The sequence below is a fragment of the Lipophrys pholis genome (genome assembly GCF_963383615.2).
Source record: "Lipophrys pholis genome assembly, chromosome: 2".
Lineage (NCBI taxonomy): Eukaryota > Metazoa > Chordata > Actinopteri > Blenniiformes > Blenniidae > Lipophrys > Lipophrys pholis.
Genome location: NC_137636.1, coordinates 3,626,521 through 3,650,195, shown reverse-complemented (window position 1 = coordinate 3,650,195; position 23,675 = coordinate 3,626,521). Strand labels below are relative to the sequence as shown.

The window sequence follows — 23,675 nt, the reverse complement described above, 5'->3', positions numbered from 1 at the left end:
ATTGTTTAAAAATTCAATTTCGAACCACTGCATCAGGCCAAACATCGAACTCCTTCGTCTTATCACCAGCTCTCATTCTGAGGTTAAGTAAACTGACTCCTTGTCTCTTATTGATCAACACATAAATGAGTTTTTCCAAAATGTGATCATGTCAGCTCCAGGTATCAGGAAAGGGAATTCACTGACAGAAAAGGACACGGATGAACTGATTTAGCAGACAATAATACATGAAGGAAGCAGCCATTATGCCCCACATCCTCTGGTGGTGCCTTCTCGGAGCTCTTTACACTGCAGCTTTGAACTTTGAAGCTCGGGACAATTCAGTTCAGTGAAACAATCTTCTGGGGGAAACAACCTCTTTGGCGTGTCCAAACAATGAGCCATGTCATCATCTTCCTCAGCTGCTCCATTGTCTCATCGCCGACACAGTCGCCGAGCTGTCCGCTTAACAAGAGGTCCATGTTTTGCGTTAAGTGTACACGGCGGCGTGATTTACACACACGTAACAGCCAGCAGAGTCAACAGAAGGCAAGAAAGAGGAGTCAGTCCACTCAAAATAGCTCCCAACTTCCTTTCACAGGGTGATCTGATGGTGAAGTCCTGCATCTTCTCTGGCGTGTTTGTTATTCCTGTGTGCTTCTGAACCAGTAAGGACATATACTGAGAACTGAGTTCCATAGGACGAGATGCGAACGCATGATAAGTGGCTTGTGTCGACGGACAAAACATCAGCAGAGCATTGCTCTGGGAAGAATAGAAGTTTTAAATAGCGACTGCTCTATTTTAAATGCACAAGATGAAGAATGGCGAAAACTTGATAGAGGATGAAAAGGAAAAGTTTTTAGCTGTGTATCATTTATATCTTAAAAGGAGGTTCTTTTTTTATCAATAGTCATTATTATTTGTCTTTTTATTATCGTCTAAAGAAGTATAGTGCAGAGTTGTTAAACACGCTCTCACAATCTTTTTCTTCTTCTTCAAAGAAACATTTAAGACAAGTCAGTAAGAGAGAGCAACAATATTCTTAGACTATAAATGGAACAAAGAAAAGAGGAAAAAAAACAAAGTCAAAATCTGAGCATGGTTGTAAAGATTCTGTGGTTGAGCAACATCGACGAACCTCCCTCACTTTAGGACATAAGTCCACTCCTCCCATCATGCTTTCATCAGTTAAAGTCACGTTTACACAACAGCGTTCTAAAGTGAATACGGAATCCTTTTGCTGCGTTTTCAGCGACACTTAACAGTGCTTGGAGCTACTGACAACACAACTTTTTGAAAACGCTCCGACTCCATCTCAGTGGAAACGGGACAACGCAACCTTTCTGAAACGCTGCATCACGGCTGTTCTTCTGCACATGCTCAGTAGATGGACAATGGCGGCCCCCCGAGAATAGCAAAAAATGTTGCTGCGTTAACGTGAAATATACCTGAAAAGAAAACCCACAATGTGTTTTCACGTGAAACGTTGTGTAAACTGGGCCTAGAATTAACAAATTACAAACACCTTGTCATTGTGTTTCACTGTGCTGTAACTGGGGATTGAAAGTGAAGCGCCCGTTATTTTACCTCTGAGAATGTTTGGCCAACCTGACGTGAAGACTCTTGGTGCGAGTCCAGTTTTTTAAAGGAGAGAGGAAAAAAATCATTGATCGGTAGGTAAACCATCTGATGCAATGTGGGAGGAGGAGGAGGAGGAATGTAGGAATCGTCTGGAGGTTTGCTTCGAAGACCGAAACAGACTGCGAGAGCTGTGGAGTTCTGGTCCTGGAGGATCAATGTCCTGCATATTTTAAATGTTTTCCTCCTCCAGCACACTCAAATATAATGTCCAGCCTGTTGTCAGTATTCCTGCAGAGCTCGACTCGGACTTATTCATCTGATCTATGCTGGGGAGAAAACTAAAACATGCAAGACAACACCTCCCTGAAATCATTTGGCCCGATTGCACATTGTTGACTGTTAGCTTTGTTCAGCTTCCCTCACAGGTAGCGTAACGCTTGACAGGGAAGGTCACAGGTTTTCACACCATGGCTGAAAAAAAACAAAGCGGTCCTTGTGTAGATTCAAGGTCTTGATGAGCCAACACACTATAATTTATCATCACTGAGCTCTGCATCGCAACACAATGTGCTGCTCATTAAAATGAGACGGAGAGACGAGATATTCATGGCGCCCGCTCCGTGGCCCTCCAGGACCAGGATTCACCACATCTGGGTGAAAACTTAAACTAAAAACCCATATTCAGTGTGAACTCTATGACCGCAATAGCCAGCGGCTACACACCTGAACCCAATGAGCCGAGCGCTGCAGAAAGACGAAGTCACGTGCAGAGAACGATACACCATCAACATTAATGGAAGTAACACAGACTTTCGTACGGACAGTCGACCAAGTTGGATTGTTATCACGGAGACTGTCGACTATAAAACTACCCAGTCCCAGGAGAACATGGGCTGGGAGTCTCTGGAGGAAAACCTCATTGTTAATGTCCATCTACTGAGCATGTGCGGAACAACTATTTACCACGGCCGTGGAGCACATGACCAGTAGCAGCGGTTCAGTAAAGTTGTGTTTTCCCCCCATTTCCACTGAGACGCAGTCGGAGCTTTTTTGAAAAGTTATACCTTGGGAGCCATTTTCCAAAACTCAAATCTAAACGTACGGCCAAAACACAACAGAAATCTTGGTTTCACCTGAAAACATGGTTGTGTAAACGGAGTGATGTGATGGCGTGAATGAAAACCGCTAACAGAAAAGTGAAATCCTGGTCCTGGACGATCACGATCCCTGATATGCATGAGCTGAATATTTTCCATCATGGACGGAATCTCTTCACATGAACTTTTGAAGGATGTTGTTCGTTTGGAATTTAGATTACAGAATGTAGAACCTTCATGGTGAATGAAACGTCTGTAAAACCTCCAAAATACCTGCATCTGATAAATGTGCTTCAACTCGTTACTGGCAGGCGTTTCGTAGCCGTGGGACTGAGACTCTTCTGGACCAGGATGGGACACCACTGCTTTAAAAGCTCTTAGGCAGTGTTACCACTTATGGTGCGGTTCCATGATCCCAACCAAAGCTGGAAGAAGAGAGAAAGTTATACTCTGGTTTGCTCTGCGCCCAGAGAGACATTTTAAACATCAGACCAAACCATGTAAACTAAACACATTCTGAACAGCTGCTGTGATGTTTATTCCGCGACATAACATCCTCACGAATGCCGTGAGCCAAGTAACACAATGCATGTTGGAATATTATGGTGGAATCCTGCTTGTTAAGTTCTGAGAAGTTCTACATGAATTATGATGGATTATAAGGATGCAGAGATTCTAAAGTCCTTCACTTCCCGTGTTTAGGCTTCGTTTTTTTTGATTGCATTATGAGTGTCTGTTTACGTCACATCGGTGCTCGGAGCCACTGAATTTCTCATAAGAATTGCAACTGGAATAAAAGGCCCCGTTTGCCCAACAACGTTTTTAAGTGAAGACTACCTGCGTTGTCTTCTGGATGTCCGTTTACTCATCGACGGTGCTCGGAGCCACTGAAAGAGCAACTTTGAAAAATAAAATAAAATAAAAAAGGTTTCCGACTTTGAGGAAACGGGGAAACATAACTTTTCTGCTGTTACTGCGCATTTGCGCACCACGACTGTAATCAATAAATAACAATAATGTTTTTCTCCAGGGTGTCATGACTCGATATTCTCTTGGGACTTGGTAGTTTTATTTTGACAGTCAACGTAATAACAATCCAACTTTGCCGTCTGTCCACGAGAATGTCCGTGTTCTCCCATTGCTAAAGTTCATAGCGTATTCTCTGCATGCATGTGTGTACAGTTAATTTTTTTTTTTTTACAAAAACCAATAACGGCACCAGTAGCGGCCCAACATGCTAATAAGTACATCGTTTTCAACGTTTCTATTTCTGTGTAAATGGACACAGTTTTCAAAACGACAACAAAAATATCGACTGTTATAAACTAAGGCAATTCTGCAAAATATTATTTAACACAGTCATTTAAACAGGATTTAAGTACCAAAACACAAAATAGCTTATTGAAAAGAGTCAAATAAACGTGCAAACTTAAGTTACTGAGGCGATTTCTTAAAGTGCAGCGATTTAAGCAATTATCAAACGCCAATGTCTATAACCTGACTATTAAACATCCAACAGCTTTAGAACATATTACTGCTCAGACATCTGACACAGAGTTTGTCTCTCCTTCTGAAAAGGAGGCACATTATGACAGATCATGTCTGAACCGTGACTTTTGCAAATCACGGTTGTTTTTGAGATTGTGGTCCGGGGGAAAGCCAAACCAATCCCACGCGATGGATGCATGGTTTCTTTTTGAGATCAACTCCCCATTTCCCCTTCAGCCGCGCTTCCTCGCTACACAACCAAAACAGACACGCTCGTAATTCGCTCTGATTGGTTGGTCAGGTGGACGTCTGATAGAACTGGAACATATAAAATGTGTTCTTCAGATGATTCTACAATCTCATCTGCTTTGTTAGATCGTCAACACGTCTCATCCTTTACAATGTAAAATCGCAGCAAAAAAGGAACGGTTTGAAAGCTTTGGACAGAACAGAATCAGCACCGTTGGGGGTTTTAATGACTTTCTTTTAGGCCACATCCACACGAGCCAAAACAATCTTTTTTCTCCCCGCGGTTCTCAAAAAGAATTCCGTCCACACGTCACTATAAACACGGCTCAACATGAGGCTTCAGGAAATGTAATACACATATAGACTCCTGCTCTTAAAACTCTATACAACTCTGAGTTCTATAGGTCTATGGCCCTGCTCCTCCTGCTGCTAGCGTCAGGAGCTTCTGCAGCTCAGATTGGAAAAGTGTTCAAAAAAGCTTTTAAGACGCCGCCTCGTGTGGATGACAGGCCAAAAACGGTTGGTTTACGTGAACCGGCGTTCTCGTGTGGACAGTCCTTTAGCTACTGACTATGTTGTCTTGGTTCTCTCAGATTTCTCTGCTGCATTTGGCCAAGTGGGCCATGAAACCATAATCTCTCATTGGGAGCTGTGGGTTGGGATCCAGGGCGTGGGCCTCCAGCGGGTCACATCTTACTTGGCAGATCAAACTTGTGTGTGTGTCAGTCACCGCTTCCCTCTCTTGGGTGTTCCACAAGGTTCAGTTTCGGGTCCTCTCCTGTTCTTTCTATTTATTGCCCCTCAGATCCATACTCCTAAAACTGGGTGGCCTTAAAGTGTTTAAGCCTTACTGGCATCCAGACAGGAAATGATTGTTGGTTCGAGCCACTGTGACATATGCCGATCGGTCATCCTTCAATTTCAAAGTTGAAAAAACTGGTGACAAATGATTGTCTTTCTGCTACCTTGGAATAAAGCGACAGCGTTCTACCTCTGTAAAGTTGATCTCCTGATCTAATATAAAACTCATCTGGCTTGATGCTCCCACCATTAAAAGAAAGCGTTTATGTGATGAAATGTTTTGATGTGGGCACTCAGCCCGAACAGTCTCTCAAGGCATTTCGTTAATGAGACCTTTAAGAGAGCAGATCGACAGCGATGGTTTGGTGTTCTCGGTCGATAACGATGCCCACAGTCTTGTATGTGGAACGCAGAGCTCCTGTCACCTCAGGCCTTTCCCTCACTTGTCACGCCTTATCTGTCACAAATCCACTGATCTTCAACAATCTACCCCATGCTGCCTCTAACCAAACATAAAGCAATTCTTAGAACCGTCGGATCAAATCAAGACGCTGCTGAAATTATGCACTGAGTAGCCATAACATTATAACCACTTGAATACTATTATGAATGGATGGATGGATGGGGATACTTTATTATTTTTTTAAAAATCAAATAGTAAAACTAGTTAAACTTGTTACTTCAAAATCTTACTTATGTAATTGTAACGGAGACGGATTCAAATCACATGACTCTATAAGTGGAATAGTTTTCGCAGCTAAAAGCTAAACAGACTCAAAAACTATCAATAAATGATCAAACATCAGAAGTATGGTTCCAGTTACTGAAAATTAGTAGATGACTAAAGTGCTTTTTCTTGGGGTTTTTAAAGTGGACATTTGTTACTGGACATAAAATATTTCTTTCACCGTGTTTATTGTCATTTTTATTTTACCCCTCCCCCAACAATCAATCATGAACAGTAATAAGATACATATACCTGCACCGCCTATAATTCCATCTCTACCAGGTCATTCAATATGAAGGTCCAGGTTAGAGTAATGAAGAATTACGATGAGTATGTGTCTGAGATGCTCATAATTACCACATATGTATCATGGGATGCTCATGTATGCTTCCCAAAATTTAAATTCTTTCATTTGCCCCTGGCAATGTACGTCAGTCACTCCTGGAAAGTTCTCGTTGAGACTTTCAATGTAAGAGGCTCCAAACTCTTCCAACAGAGTGCAGTAGTTCTGCTTGCCTGGAGGAATCCAAAGTCCAGAACTTTATACTTTTTCGAGTTCTGAAAAAAATTTAATTCAGCTGAAGTTTCACGAATTAGTGGAAGGAAGATGCTCTATAATGTGTATTAATTGGAACATTTTACGTGCACAGTGAGTCTTCATATACAGGTACATCCTGCAGTTGTCATTACACTCAAGGTTTAGTGCCATGGTTGATGTCATTATATTTGCCTTTTTATTTTGGCTTTAATGAGAAAATCTTTCTTCAGCTGCAGGTTAACGCCGTCAAAGCAAAGACGATTCGAGGAAACTGATGTGTAATTGCACGAGGTGTAATTGCACGAGAATCATATTCGTGTAGTACTTTAAACCCAATGGGATGGCCTAAATTGGATTAATTACAAGCTATGACAAATAGATTGTAAAGGTCTTGGCATTCATGCATTTAATAACCAGTGAGAACGTGGAGAATAATGAGCTGTAAAAGGTTTTGTGATGAGGGATTGGATAGAAGCCGCCACAAATGTAGCCGCACCTGTTCAACCCAGTGTGTTTGTTCTTCTGAGTGACTCACTTCATCCCCCAGTGTGAAGGAAATCTGTTCCTGAAAGAAATGCATTTCATTCATGGTCTTTTTATGACACATTAAAAATTCTGTGGTGATATTTGTTTTCCATCTGTGTCAAAAAAAAAAATTGGTTGGGATTCAAGCTTTCCAGTAGCGTTGGTATTGTTTTCTTAGTTTAATCTCTATCAGCAGATGTATGGTGAAAGTGAAAAATCTGTTTACAGTAGTGTGTCGGGTCAAATATGTCTCAAAAACATGCAATGTTCTTGAGTTCCTCTGCAGCTACCTCCTGGCCTCAGTTTATCAGAGTCTTATGGAGATAAGGGCTTACAGTATGTGGAAGTACATCTTCAACTTCAAATTGAAATTCAACAATTTGGGGAATAAATCCAATGATTTACTTTTCTATTTCAAGCAGTACAGTGCATAATTTGATGGATTTGTTCAATAAAGACCTAAAATGTTCTAATTGTTTGTGTGGTATAAAGTTAATCAATTCTCGATTATCTTGCCACTCTAGATGAGTCTATGCGGGCTCCTTTTGTTCCTGCCAGTAACTGCCTGTATTGATGGTTTTGTTTTTCAGGTGGCCGGCCTCTTCAGGGATCCCAGTATTGGAAATGCAATCAACATCGTGATTGTTCGCCTCATCTTATTGGAGAATGACGAGGTAAAGTTGAATCCGCGTCTGCTTTGGGAGAACTGTGGTCAGTGTTGGAGTACACAAGGGCGAAAACGATTACTTTTTCACAGACACACATTTGGAAACAGAAGGCCCTGTACACGACGTTTTCAAGTGAAAACAGACAACTTTGGTTGCGTTGGGTGTCTGTTTACACAACTGTGCTCAGAGCCACTGAAAATGAAACTTTTTGAAAATGCTTCGTCTCTGTTGCCGTGGAACATCGGAAACGCATGCGCACCACGGCCATACTAAATAGATTTTCTGCACATGCTCAGTAGATGAACAATACCAACAATGTTTTTCTCCAGAGTGTCTTGACTCCCAGTCCAGATTCTCCTGGACTTGGTAGTTTTATTTTGACAGTCGCGGTAATAACAATCCAACTTGATCATCTGTACACTAGAATGTCCGCGTACTCCCATTGTTAATGCTAATATAGTATTTTCTCTGTGCGCAGACTCGTGGTTTCATTACAAAAACAAACAGCAGCAACTAGTGGCTTGGCATGCTAACTACATGGTTTTCAGCGTTATTTCCTCATTTTACATTTTCTCCACTTTTATTTATTAGCACAAAATGTGTTTTTATCAACAAATGAACAGTTTGACGTTCATTTAAAAAAGATCTATAGATTGCCACATGTGGGATCGTTGATCTGTTCACTTCTCTGTCCTTCATACAACACCCAATTTCCCAAAAGTTTGACTGCAGTGTTTTAAAAAATGTCTTTGTAAATCAAAAATTTGATTTAAAGCTTTGAAAAGAAATTCAGTGGTTCTTTAAAATGTAACCTATTGAATTACCGTGATCTACTTGGTAAACGAAAAAGTTTTGACAAATCATCAGTTTCATTGTTTTTTTATGGTTTTTCTTTTTCATAACACAAAACACAACATATTCAAAGGCTGATGTGTTTATTTCCTTGAATAGATCTCAAGGCTTCAAATAGAACTTTTATTTTCTTTGGTCAGTAGATTAATTGCCTAGTGCTTCTGGTGATTAAATGAAAATATATCAAGATTTCTTCTCGTGGATTAATAACATATTTAAATTCCATTCTATTCTATTCGCATTTTGATGGTTCTTAATTCATCATTCATGTAGAATTAATGAAAGGGGAGTAGTTCAGATGAGCAACGGTGAAGACATATTAAACTAAAAAAAGAATCAATGTTTTCTTTAATGTTCTTTTCAGCAGCAGAAAATTGAATGTGTGCAGATGTGATTGAAGATGTGAATCATTAACTCTGCAGAGCTCCTAAAGCAAACACCTCTCTGGATGCTGACATTTATAGCATTTTCATGCCATTTAACACTTTCGATATGTCAGATTTAAATTACTCATTATCCCCTTGGATAAATTACTCAGGTAACATTCATTACACATGCTCGTGGTGGTGGGATGTTGCTCCTCGGGGGGTTGAGGACCTTTCTGATTATGGTTAAATGGTTAAAAGTGGAATTCAATCCAGTTAACATCCAATCAAATCGCAAGCAAACGCCCTTCACGTTCACGGACAAAACGGTATAAAAATGCACAAATATATTAGACGTGCAATAAAGTAGAATATGCTTCCATACACACAGTGGAATTGCAGTCGGACATCCCGGCTATATATATATATATATCTAGAAAAGGGAAAAAATGGATGCAATTGGTTGTACCCTGACTCTAATGTAAAACGGATTCTGTCCTAAATTAAAGAAAAATATCAACAAAAACATGCCGTCTGAAAATATCAGCGCATGGCTCAAACGTGACAGTACAACAGACAGTTTCTTTAGAAGTTGGAGACAGACGTTGCAGATTTCCATGAAAACTACGATTGGTGTAGAGATCAATGTTTTACTGGACAACCTGTCGATCGTGATCGACGGGTTGTAAACCACGACTCTAAATGCTCTGGTGGTGCATTCACTGCTCAGTCGCATCACTGTAGTGTGTAATTTTGTAATTTCGTCTATTGTGGCCTTGACAGGATGACTTAAAGATTACACACCATGCAGACAACAGCCTGAACAGCTTCTGCAAGTGGCAGAAGAAGCTGAACATGAAGGGGGATGAGCACCCGCTGCACCACGACGTGGCCGTCCTCCTCACCAGGTAATCAGGATTTAATCCCACCATGCTGTTTCTCATAATTACACTTCACATCACAATTAGCAGAGCAGCTTCAGTACCTCAATTGAGATGCTTTCAGGGAGAAACATCACAGTATATCTCTTATTTACGCAATGTCTTGATGCCTTGATCAGGGGTGTCATGCATAAGGCCTGGGGGCTTAAACCGGCTCCGATCCCCCAAACCACCAAGCAAACGGTAAAAATTTCCAAGAAAACAAGTTTCTTTTTACAAGTTTCTTAAGACTTGTGGACACACTCAGACTTGAGCTGAGACGTCCGTGATGCTGTCATGAAAAACAGCCACCTCGTTGCTATCAAACTTGCCTCAAAGCCAAGCTGTCAGGGTGTAAATTACACCCATAATGCAACAGAAAAACCTTAAAGTTTAAGTCAAAAGGTTATTACAGCACAATTTACTGATCCGGCCTACTCAAGATGTGGCCCCCTGAACTACGGTAAACTGTGTTTGACACCCCTGATTTAAACCCATATTTCCCACATGTTTCAGTCCAATTTCTTTTACGTTATTTTGCCAGATTTTACTTGTGCCACAGCCTGGAAATGCACTTTATAGTAAAACACAGTTGTACTGAAAGTTAAATATTATATTGTTTTATGCTTGTAAAAAAAAAAAAAAAAAGGGGGGTTTTGGTTTATATTCAGCTTCTGTACAAAAAAACATAAAGAAATACTTTATTTGTTGTCTGTATCCGGGTTAATTAAAAAAAAACTTGTCATCTATTTCTACAAGCTTCTGGTGAATCAAGTGCAGTCGAAACACTTAATAAGATTTCTATTGTTGCTTGCTTGGTTTTTAATTTGGGATGCACGAAATTTGATATGTGCCGATTTAAAATAAAAAAAATAAAAAATAATAATAATAATAACGATTGCCGATTTAATCCACCTGTGCTTCTAATGCAAACTTAATACTGACAACATTAAATCACAATAACAATCTGGTGCTTTTGTCAACGTGTTGATGGGACTGATGTTGTTTTGTACAAAAATAAGAAAACTGATTTATTTTATGAAACAAACTTAAAATAAAAGTGTAAACTCTCTCTAATAGCTTTCTAACAACTAATGCTTTGTAACTGTGAACAATTTCCTTTTGCAGGAATAATGAAAGCGCTGTTTACAGCACAGCCTATATAGCCTCCTAATCGAAATGAATACATTTTAATTTGAGAGCTGCAGGTGATTCATTTAATGAAAGCAATTTTTTCTCCAGAACAGGAGGCTATGTGGTTATATAATGCTTCAAAATATAAACACAACACCAAGGTCACACTATTGTACACAATAATGTAAGCTCCAACCAGTGACAGTCCTGTTTGAAACAAACTAAAGTAAAGAATTCCTCTCAGGTCCAGGGAGAGAGAAAAATTACAATCCTCATATATCATTTACAATGAGAGGCACATTTCTTTCTTCCTATGCCTTTTCTCAATCTATACGATTCCTCTTCTCGTCTGTGACCCGAGGTATTGAACCGGGGAGCGAGCCAGGTTACATTTACACTGAAGGAAAGGGGTTTTAACTCCCACTTGCATGGCTGACGATGAGCATTCATTCCAAACAGCGACTTCATCTGTTTTTAAACCTTAAAAAAATCTCCATGTTTGATTTTTCTTTTGTGCTCATCAACATAATGACGTCTCTCTTTTTTCACCTCGACGGCCTGGCGTGGTCATGGCGTACTCACTCTGACTGCACCTAAAAAAAAAAAGAAGAAATTGGCAATCAACCAGCAGTGTCTCATGTCGATGTTTAATTCTTTCAGTGGCAATAAAAGACAAAGAAACGGGAGCACATCAGATGTTAAATGGATTGGCACCTTCTGATTGATCTGAGCTTTTACACGTCCATGCTCCAGGTTCCTTCCAGGATCAAACGCCGGTTCACGGAAACGCACCGTTTTTGGCCGAGGCGCCGTTTTATTATCCTGAAAATGTTGTTTTTTTTTAACACTGGTCCCAGAGTGGGGAAATTCTGAAACCCCAGTTTGGTTTTGAGTTATGTACGGCAAAGGCGATCGTCTATGGAATACAGATGACACAATCGCTCCGCCTCTCTTTCCCACGGGACGGTACGGTAAGGCAAGGTGTACCCACACCCGACTCTGTTCCATGGATCCACCCAGAGAGTACCGTTAAAATGGGGCCGGGGTTATATTTATTTACAAACTGCCAAAACCCAACATAATTGGTGCTGCTTATGAGGTAAGAAATCCTACTAGTACTATCCACAACTTTTCTCAGTGGTAAAACACGAAAACCTGTACCACATCGTACCGTACCGCCCCAGCTCATACTGCACAGTGGAAACGAGGCTGTTTGTCCTGTCTGGCTTTTAATTCTAGTGGAGCTCTGACACCTTGATGTATAGCATTGTTTATCTTCCTCTGTCAGGTGGTCTGGGACGGGTCTACTGTGTGTTCCCAGAACCAGAACCAAACAAAGTGAAGGACCATTTCATTTAAACGCTCCTCACTTTTGGGACAAACTTCCCAAACACCTGCGGTTTGCTCAAACTGCCGGCTTATTTAAAACGATTCTAAAGTAATTATATGTATTTCTTTGCCTTTGTGAAGCACTTAGAATGGCCTTGGGTATGAACGCTGCAATACAGATAAACTGGACTTGTCTCTATCGGAAGATACCAACGTTCGGCCGATTTTGGCGTGCATCCCGAAGCTGAAAATCACATTAAGAATAATCGTTGGTTGATATTCCGCTCTTGTACCAAGAAACATTTAAGACAATGAGTGTATTAGGATTCATTTAAAAACTTGTCATCCATTTCCACAGGTTGCAGGTGAACCAAGTGCAGCCAAAACGCAGATCCAACCCTTAATGAGATTTCTGTTGTTGCTTGCTTGAGCGTCAATGCACGTGGGAGCCCATTACTGTAGAATGCACATCAATAGAAGAGCCTGCTGTTTTCTGTGATTGTTAAAGAATCACACACAACGAGGGAAAAATGGTCCTTCAAGCTGCCACTTCTCTGTCGGTACAGGGTTCATTATAAGACTTTTATTGCTGACAGACAATTGGATGCACAGTTTTGATGCATTATCTGATATGAAAATTGATCAAAGAGTATATCAGCTTTAACAAAGCGTAGAGATGAGAGATTTCCCAGTCTCTTCTCCAGTGGTCGGGTTGTCATTGTCTGACATTATCACATGTGAAGGCTGTTCTGCCTTGTTCTAGTTGTTGAATTCATTGATTTCTAAACCGGATCTTGAAGATTGAGAGAACATTGAAGCTTGTGATCCTTCACTGATGTTAAGCAGAAACATCTCAGGACGCCTGCAGAGACAAAACAGATGTGAATTTCGAAAAGGGGAGAGAGACAAGCAGACGCATTGGCAAGAAAAAAGGCAAACGGTGGAAACTCTTTGAAAACCTTCATGGTTTTACTCCATTTAATAGTCATAAAGTGTGATTCCGCCGGGTTGTAAATCAAAGGGTGTTTTCTCAATGATGCAAGATGATAAATGGGGGCAATGAAAGATACTAGGAAAGACCAACAAGAAGACATATGGTGTTCAAGCCTGAAAAGAAGAAATGGTCTAGAAGTGTAGAAACGGTCAAATGTTGCAGATGGAAGGTTTGAAAGAAGGACCAAGTTGTCCCATCTTGTCTTTTTGCCGTCTGATGTAACTCGTGTCCTTTTTGATGGATTTCTTTCATCTCTTTCCATCGGCCTCTTTTCCTGCGTTTGATGTTCACATCAGCGCAGGGCTTTCTCTCTACTCTTCATCCTCCTCTTCCTCGCCGTCTGCTCTGTTTTCGTTCCTGTTTATGGGTGAGAAGCACACACAAACAGGTTGTGGTGTGAACGTCCATCTGTGTCTTTACTGCACATTGTTACTCTCATAAAAGACAGGAAGTGGGTTTGGAAATATAAAAATAATCTTTGAGTTGATTCAGATGGATTAAAAAAAAAAAAAATCAAAGTTGAATACTGGTTTGTAATCATTTAATCGTTTTCTCTATTTTCATCTCTCAAATTTTTTGTCCTTCATATTTTTCAGCCTGAAATGACTATCTCTCTGTTACTACTGTTAATTTGTTTGGCTCAATCTATCTTTGTTTCTTCATCTCAATTTCTCTTTATCTCTTTGTTATTTTTTTGTATTTATTTCCTGTTGTCCCACTCTGTTTTTATTATTATTATTACCATTATTATTATTATCACTGTGTTTTTTTCTCTTTCCTTAATTACTTCTCTCTCCTTTTTAACCTAAATCTCTTTTCTATGTTTTTTGATTTATTTCTATTCTTCTCTCTGTTTCTCGTCTCTCTCGCTCTCCCTCTCTTGTTGTCCCTCCTCTCTCTAATAACTCATATCTCGTTAAAATTCTATACATTTTCACTTCATTATTGAAACAATATGTAAGACATTCTATTGCATGTTGTAGTGAGTTGTTCCATATTGACATGGTTTGCAAAATGTATTGGTTCCATTTTAAATTTGGATGTGATAATTATGGAAAATTAAACCACTCGTAAAATTGTGTGTACGTTTTTACCAACTTTAATTTTATACAATTATAAGGCTGTCTGTCGTCTCAACCCCATGTACAGACGTCACTGTATAGAAAACACATCAGATGGTAAGCAGTGCCGGGAGCAACTCAGCAGGGAACTGATGCAATTAACCCTGAACTCACCCTCTCCTTTTGGATTACACAACAGATTGGAGTCATAATCTCTGGCCGAATACTGGATTGTAATTAGTTTCACATTGAAAGATATTGTTAATTACTTGTCAGGATTCATAGACAATAAACAATTTTTTCCTTCAAATCACCTTAAAATAACTTTGATAATATAACTTCTAGTTTCATCTCCACCTACTCCTTTTAAATTAGATTTCACAGTCACAAGAGACAAATTATTTGCTACTGGATGAACCACGTGGCCTTTTTTATTTATTTCTTTTTTATACGTCTGATGCATGAAATTGAACACGTGTCTGTATTCCCTCTCCAAAGGAAGGACATCTGCACCACCATCAACTTGCCCTGTGAGACTCTGGGACTGTCCCATGTGGCGGGAATGTGTCAGCCGCACCGCAGCTGCAGCATCAGCGAGGACACGGGCCTCCCTCTGGCCTTCACCGTGGCTCACGAGATGGGACACAAGTAAGATCATCAAGACACTCAGAACAGCAACAGCACCATCTCCGGGGGCTTTGACCTCGAAACAATATATCCCGTTCAGTACCAATGTAAATAAATGAACGTTAGTCATTTTAGGGTTGATTTACATATAATTATAGAGAATCTTATCTTTAAAATTCTCGAAAATATATAGACTCAAAAGTTACGAAAATTTGATTTGCTCATAAAAAATGCAACTGGAATAAAAGGCCCCGTTTGCCCAACAACGTTTTTAAGTGAAAACTCAAAACCTGCGTAGTCTTCTGGATGTCCGCTTACTCATCGACGGTGCACGGAACCACTGAAAATGCAACTTTTTGAAAACCGCTCCGAAGGTGGAGTCTGTCTCCGTGGAAATGGGGTGGGGGTGGGGGGTTTGAAACTGCTCCGTCTCCATTAAAATAGGTGAAATTGTATTGAATTAACGTATTGAGAATGCTCAGTCTCGTCTTCATGTAAACAGAGGGGAAAAACACAACTTTTTAAAAATCACTCCAACTCGGTCTTATGGAAACGGTGGGAAATGCAACTTTTCGGAAACACATGTTCTGCACATGCTCAGTAGATAGACAATTAAAAAAAAAAGTTTTCTCCAGTATGTCAGGACTCCCAGTCCAGAGTCTCCTGGACTTGGTCGTTTTATAGTCGACTGTCACTGTAATAACAATCTAACTTGGTCCATACGAATGTCTGTGTTCTCCCATTGTTGATGTTTATCACGTGTTATTCTCTGTGTGTGGGTTGTTGTCATTATATAGAAAAACAACAGCACCAGCTCATGGCCTACCTACTGAAATTTTCAGCATGTCTGCTGTTTCCGTGGAAACGGACATCGTCTTCAAACCATTGCCATGTTAATGTGAAACTTTTCGGAAGCAAAAATGTAAAAACGATATTTTCCCTTGAAACATTTTCGAGGACTTTCCAAGATCTGAACAGACACAGGAAACTGTTGACTTTTTATTTTCTGTTTACATTACATGAGCAACACTAATTTCTCTCTTTACTTTGAGTTGTTCTGTCCATCAACCATGTTTTGTTCTTTCAATGTCATCCCACATTTCTATTAGCTTTTCCGATGAAATGTTCTCACTGTAATGACTCCATAACAGCCGGAATTAATGAAGCCAATCACATATAAACATGGAAAAGCTGCTTTCCAGAGTTAATCTTGACAGGAGATTAACACACGGGCTGCTTTAACTTATCATGTGCCCTCTAATTATTTATTTACATTGTTATGCATATCTGGTTAAAAGCACATAAACTGACTCCAGCTTTATCAGCTTAAAACTAAATATTGCAAACTGTCACTCAGCTCATTTAAATTGAATTCATGTAGTCTTTGTTGACCAAATTATCTGAGCAGTAAAATGACATCGCGTTTGCTTCCTCTGTATTTGGATCCTATTTGGATCTACGGGCAGATTCTCGTCCAGCTGAACGTCCACCCAAATAATTCGTCTGTGATCAGTGTCCTCGTTCTCCATCAGCGCGCGTATGATTGGCATCAGGCCCTTCATGTATGTGGGGATTGGCTTGTATTGAACATGTTCACAAGTCGAGGACGGAGTGAAGTCCCACAGGAGGACGGGAAGAGGCTCACGCAGCCTTCAGAAGGACATCCAACCCTTTAACAGTGACATTTTCTTGGAGTCTCACGCAAGTTTCAGCTTGTTTAGTATTTATGTTTGCTGACGGAAATTACGCCCCGTACACACGACAAGGTTTCAAGTGAAAACGCGTCTTTTTTTTTTTGGTTTTCGTTTCGGAAAAGTTTTGTGTTTGCATGGCAATGTCAGTTTCCACGAAAACAGAAGAGACGCTGAAATCAATGTCGGAAGAAAAAAATACAACAAAAGGAAACAAAAAGCAAAACAAACAACCAAACCCTGGTGTAGTTAGCATGCCAGGCCACGAGTGGGCGCTGTTGGTTCAGATCAGCTGCAATAAGCACCAATCTCAAGAAACCTGGCTCAGACCCCAACAATGTCCATGCCCTCCATCTCATCTCTCCCTTTCATATCCAAAAATACTGTTGCATCCCAGATCCACTCACATCAAACCAACAACAACCTGTATGAGTAGTTCCAGTGTTGCTTCCGTCCAGCACACAGCACCGAGACGGCCCTCATAAAAATATCTAATATCCTCATGGCCGCAGACTCCGGACTTCTCGCCATCCTCATCCTGTTGGTCCGGAGTGCTGCCCACACCAACATCTCATAAATAAAATGCCTCATAATTATTATTATCGTTGTTCTTATCTACGGCGCGTATCTATTTACTATGGTGAGCATGCGCAGTAGCGACGTTTCAGAAAAGTTGTGTTTCTACGGAGACGGAGTTAAAAGGTTGTGTTTCCCTCCATCAACACGGAGTCGGAGCGTTCACACAATGTTGTGTTTTCTGTGGCTGTGAGCACCGTTGTCATGTAAACAGTCGCCCAAAACATGGGGAAAGTTTTGCGTTTTGAAAATGTCATTTTACTAAGTAGAGTTTCTGTCGCCCCTAATTTACATCAGGTGTGATCTGCTGGGGGGGGGGGGGGGGGTCTCGTGCAGCAGGGCTCCGTCTGATTGGCCGATTATGTTGACATACAGTGTGTGAATGTGCACATGGATCCTATTCAGGAGAATTAAAGCTTAACAGACACCCTCACAAGAAAGCAAATATCACAGTCAGATGTAACTAGTACCCATCAGCCACAACATTATGACCACTGACAATTTGATTGAGTACAAATATAGTACTCAAAGCTGATGTGTTTGACAGGCTTATTTTTTTGTATCTGCATTGCAGCGACCTCAGGACTACTGCAGAACACAAATCTCAAATGATTTCCTTTAGCCAGTTACAATTACTGGAATTCCTTACTGTTTCTTATCCAGTACTTCTTTTGTACATGAAAACTATTGGCGATGTATTCTTTTGTCCTCCAGCTGAAAAAAGAAACCTCCCAGCAGTCTTTGCCGCCTGCTGTCAGTGACTTTCAGTCTGAATTTTTTCAAAATGTCAAATCAATATAAGCACAATGCTTTACTCCCTTTTGAGCAAGATTTGACCTTCTGGAACGTTTTCCTCGTCTCATCAAATTCAAATATGCAGCAGTTGCATAAATTGAAATCAAGACTTTGAAATAGAATCTGGTACAATAGGTTTTCTCTTCTGTGTCAATTCAACTTTATAACCTATGTTATAATAATAATAATAATAATAATAATATTAATAACAATAATTATAAGAATAGTCTATGAAATCCAGCCATATTTTCATGGAGCCACATTACTGTTTAGATTTATTATCAAGTGTATCATCAGGAAACATTAGTTCTCATGTAAAAGACGTGTTTTAATACCATCTGTTTAAAGTCCCAGTGGAAAGTTGTGACCTTCATGCTGGTGCTTCATGCCAATGTTTAATATTTTAGTGTTTATCGACAGACTCCGACGTTGTGCCAAAATCAATGTGTATCCCTCGTTGGGAGTCACTGTAATAACAATCCAACGTGGTCGTCAGTCCATACGAATGTCCGTGTTCTCCCATTGTTAATGTTTATATTGTTCTCTGCACCATGTGTTTCTGGTATTATTTTTTTTTTTTAAACAGCGCCACCTCATGGCCTGGCATGCTAACTACACCGTTAGTGTCCCCCCCCCCCCCCCCCACTACCCACCCTGATTGGGAATCACTGCTTGAAGTAAAGGGGAAAAAAATGTACAGAATGTACAGACTCCCACACAAACGTACAAGTCATTTTGATAGTATAATAATCCAATTTGAAAGTAAAACGGGAGGGAATGAAGAAGATATGGGGCCATGATAAAGGAAAGATACATGCAGGATACACCGAAAAGAAAAACACACTGTGCTGTCAATCACTGGAGAAGAAAAAGACTCGAGAAACGATCAGCATTTTGCACCTTCAAAACTGCAGGGATCGTATTTTCAGCCTTTGAAGGTGCAGATGTGAAACAGCAGAAACGTGACGGTCCACGTGTTGTCTTTTCTTCATGGATGTGCAGTGATTGTTGTTCTGTTGCAGGGACATTGTGGCGCACCCACAGTGAAGGATAAACATTACATTGTGCAGTTCGCCTACTGTGTACCTTTGTTGTTGCACACTGCTGCTTTGATGTACATGTTTCATGCCATGCTCACTCACTCCATGCCTCCTTTCTGTTTTTTTCTTCCTTCTGGAATGTGCTTTTATGTCACAGCTTTGGGATTCAGCATGATGGCAACGGTAATGACTGTGAACCCATTGGGAAACGACCTTTCGTCATGTCTCCACAGCTCCTGTACGGCACCGCCCTGCCACGGTGGTCACGCTGCAGCCGCCAGTACATCACCCGCTTCCTCGAGTGAGTCAATTACACATTTACATGTTTATCTTTGAGGGTTTGTAGCGCTGCATTATGTTACAATGGTGCAATATGTAATAATGTAATACATTTTCAACTCTTTATGTAATAACGTCACATTTTGTAATAACTTGTTACATACTGCAACAGTTATTACAAAATGTGGGTCAAATGATTAATTGCACTCAGTGGCGCTTACAATCCTGTTATGTGTGTAATGGTTAGTGGAAATACTGGCTGGCTTCTAACTCTAAATATCTGCCGGCCACAATGGCAGGTGATCTGAAAAGTTAAACTTCATTTCGATCCCTGCATTCTATCATTGCTATGTTGGCAGGACATGAGCAAAAACAAAGAGTAACATATAGTTCTTGTCCAACTGAATCACAATTTTTTCTCATTATCAAACACAGACCCATGTGTACTGATAAAGGGGAAAAACTATTATGTAGTACACCAAATTATAAAATTGTATTCCAAAAAAAAAGTGACAAACCCACATTTTACAATAACTGTTGCCATACGTAAGAAGTTATTACAAAAAGCAGCACATTATTACAAAATGCGGCATTATTACATAATGAGGTGAACATTTATTACATTATTCCATATTTCACCATTATTACATAACGCGGCGCTACAGGGTTCATCAGCTCAAAGCTCAAAGCACGAGGCTCAAACACAAACAAAAGTCTGTATTACGTGCATTTCTATGACATTGTTGCTCCGTTTTGGTTTAAAATATTGTTAAGATTGCTTCTCTTAACACGTGATGATTGATTTTGTATCCACAGGTAATATGATATACCCTCTTGGGCAACTTTGATTTTGTTTGTGTTCCTTTTCCATTGTTTTATGATTAAATGGCCAAATACAACAAAGCTCCTGAATTTCTGGAAACTCTTGTCTATTTCTTTCTTTTTCCATTTTTTCTCCTTTTAGTTTATATATATATATATATATATTTTTTTTTTTTTTCCTGTCCATTTTTTTCACATTTTTATTTTCTCTTTATCGTTCATATTTTCCTTTTTTTTTTTTTTTTTACTATTTTCTTTTTTTGTCTTTTTCTTTTTTTCCCTTTTTAAAAATTTTTTTTTCCGCTTTTATTCTTTTCTCCTTTTTTCCTTTTTATGTGTGTCCCCCCCCCCCCCCCCCCCCCCACAGGTCACATTTTCAAGGTCTTTAATATAAGATCTCAGCCCCTTAGATTCTAGGTCTGGTCTTGGTGACTTGGAGAGTCTGGATTTATTGTCCAAATTGCTTGGCTTGCACAGCGATGTCAAGTAGTGTTTGAAAACTGTGGCATACCAACAGATTAAAGTTAATGGAGAACCAAATTCCAGCAGCAATGAATTAGACTGAGTGACGTACATACAACGCTATGATGGAGTGTAAAATTATCTTCTATGTTTTCCTTGAAGAGGTGTGTACTTCATGTGCACTTCTGATTAATGATGCCGTTTCCTGAGTCCTCGCTTCACAACAGAGGCTGTTTTTCACAGTTGGACACATAATGTGTTTCGACAGCACAACTTTCACACTCTTGCTCCCCCACAAACACTCAAAGGGCCTGTTTTTATAAATGATTTCCTCTCAGTGCTTTTCGTTTCATAATCTCTTCACAGGAGGAAAAAAGGGTCTTCAGCCAGTTCATTTCTTTTTATTATTGCCTTGATTTTCTTCCACCATAAAGCCGGAGAGGAAATAGATGCAGGACAATATGGTACCGCGACGATGTGTTCCTATCAAGGACCGTATGTATACAGAAAAAAAGACGGTTGTTTTATTGCTATTGCTGCTGGGATATTGCGGTCTTTAAGCCATTTATGTTTTGTGAGTTTTCATGCTATACTTGTGCCAGATGACCTTCAACAGAGAACAGCGGGATGTCAAACATAAGGTCCACGTGCCAAAACCAGATTTCTGCAAACCGTATGACCATGAGAGTCTTTTTGTCGCTTTCCACCAATTCCAATGTTAAACACATTTAACCTTTTAAAATGAGAATCACTCAGCTTATAACGTTTGTATGTATAGTTTTGATGTACATACAGAAACTGTATTTTATGTTGCTTTACGATTCAGCATTGGTTAATTTTTTTTCCGTTTTTTGAAGCAATTCTTTTCATTTTTTCATTTTTTTTGCTCTTCATGATGTAGTTTTGCGTGGTCTATTTTTAGTATTGATTTTTTGTGTTTTCTGTCATCAAATGTTGTAATTGTGCTTTTTATTTTATAGCCGTTTCACCGTGTGTGTGTGTGTGTGTGTGTGTGTGTGTGTGTGTGTGTGTGTGTGTGTGTGTGTGTGTGTGTGTGTGTGTGTGTGTGTGTGTGTGTGTGTGTGTGTGTGTGTGTGTGTGTGTGTGTGTGTGTGTGTGTGTGTGTGTGTGTGTGTGTGTGTGTGTGTGTGTGTGTGTGTGTGTGTGTGTGTGTGTGTGTGTGTGTCCCAGTTTCTCTGCTCCCAGCATCTGGAATTCATTGAGTGGGTGTTCAGCTCCATGACAGCGACCCGACTCCACCCAGTGGGGCAGGACTAAAAAGAGCCGCGGGTTCATAGTTCCACTAGTTGGTGACATAAAAGCCGTTGTTTTGTTGTGTGTGTTTGTGTGTGCGTGTCTGTCCGTTGAGACGAAGCTGCCTCGGGCCTCATAAACACAGATTTGTGTTTGGCTTCAGTTGGATAGAAGTTTGTGTTGGTTGAAGCTGAAGCGGCTGTGGGAGGACGAGCCCCCGCCCCCCCCCCAATTCTCACGCTGCACTCACTTTTCGTGTCCCGCCAAGTGGAAATCAGTGCTCGGATGTTTGACTTCCTTCAGTTCCTTCACATTAGAAGCTATTATTGATGTTTTGTTGCACTGGGATCCAAAATGAATTTTGATCAATGAAGTTGTAAGATTTTTCATTACAAACACACAAGATCTTCCTCTCCTGATCTGATAGTGACTGCAGAGCTCAACCACACACTAACAGATTGTTCAGCAGAGTATCAGGCTCTGCACCATAGACGTCTATAAAACCATATATGTACAGTAGGTCTATCTTCTTCACGCTCAATATTCCAAATCTTGTGTAGTCAAATGTGACTTCAGTGTAAAACACGGCATGTACATGTAAACAAACATGTTGCCACAAATCAACCTTGGTTCTATTTTACGACTCAGGATTTTCTTTTATTGAGGTAACTTCAGGATTAACTCTGGGTTTTCTGGACTGTGATGCAGATCCACTTCTTACTGGGATAAATCAGCCCGGTACTCTGATGTTAACATAAACTCTGGGAAACCTTTGTTGAAATCGTATAACAGCTTCAGTGGCATTAGTCTGATAAAGATTGTAATCCTAAACGAACGCAGTACAACGGACCACCAGCAGCTCTTTCAGCAATTAACCTGCTTCAGTTGGTTTCTTTTTGAAACTTGGACCTTTTTTTCAAGCCCATCTGTCCTGTCTCTGCGTCTGGCTACAGGACAAAGGCTCCATTGTACGTCCCTTATGCTTTCTCCACAGGCCTCCGTCTGCTGCCTCGGAGGTTTGATCTGTAGGTGTTATTTTATGTGGAATGTTGAGGGTCATTCTGGAGCTGAGCACTGATGCCATCAGACTGATGCCTCACAAAGACTTCAATGTCCAGACTGTCCAAATTCCTGAAGACAAAACTACTCAAACTTTACTTGCTGCAAATCACAGAAGATGAAAATGTTGTAAATAATGTTTCACAAATCCAGATGGCTCATATCTGGACTGAGGATCAGTTTTGAGTTATTTAGAGTCAGGGAAGCGTTAACGACTGGACGTAAACATTTCCTGGTAGTCCGGCTTTGAAGGCGTCCGCGGGGCTGTTCAGTCCCGAGGCACTCATGGAGAACATTTTAATTGCTGCTGTTGATTGAGTCAATTTGACGTTGCGTTGCGTTAATGATATTATTATTCAGTGAGAAACGGTCTGAAATATTGATCACCTCCAGTCTGAAAAAAATACAAATTCCCTTGATAATCACTAGTATAAATGATAAAACTTACCTTAATCTTAATGCACTATTAAAAGAGAGACAGATCTGAAACCTGAGGATGTTGAATGATAAACTTCTGATAACTGATAAAGCTCCTCTCCATCAGCCCTCCATGATTTCCGCATTGCGTGTCTGCAGACTGTGTGCGGGCCACGGGTGATACATGATTGCATCCATACTACACTCTGCGCTCTCCTCTGTGGGCGTTCCATAACGTAACGTAACGTTCTGTAACGTAACCAATCAGAAAATATCTCCACAACAATGCTGTTATTGAGGAAATGTTAGTGTAAACTTCTCATCTTAATGTAAATGAATTTT

At 40.2% G+C, this 23,675-nt stretch overlaps 1 protein-coding gene across 1 annotated transcript in view; it reads left to right on the top strand.

Moving 5' to 3' along the window:
* The window catches only part of adamts7 (a disintegrin-like and metallopeptidase (reprolysin type) with thrombospondin type 1 motif, 7), a gene marked incomplete at its 3' end in the record, with an annotated part of 103,775 nt that overhangs the window by 30,520 nt on the left and 49,580 nt on the right, over positions 1-23,675 (top strand). The window contains exons 5-8 of the mRNA XM_080458043.1: positions 7,579-7,662; positions 9,657-9,781; positions 14,810-14,959; positions 19,198-19,341. Coding sequence (XP_080314169.1) covers positions 7,579-7,662; positions 9,657-9,781; positions 14,810-14,959; positions 19,198-19,341 — 503 coding nt within the window. The remainder of the gene's footprint in view (positions 1-7,578; positions 7,663-9,656; positions 9,782-14,809; positions 14,960-19,197; positions 19,342-23,675) is intronic.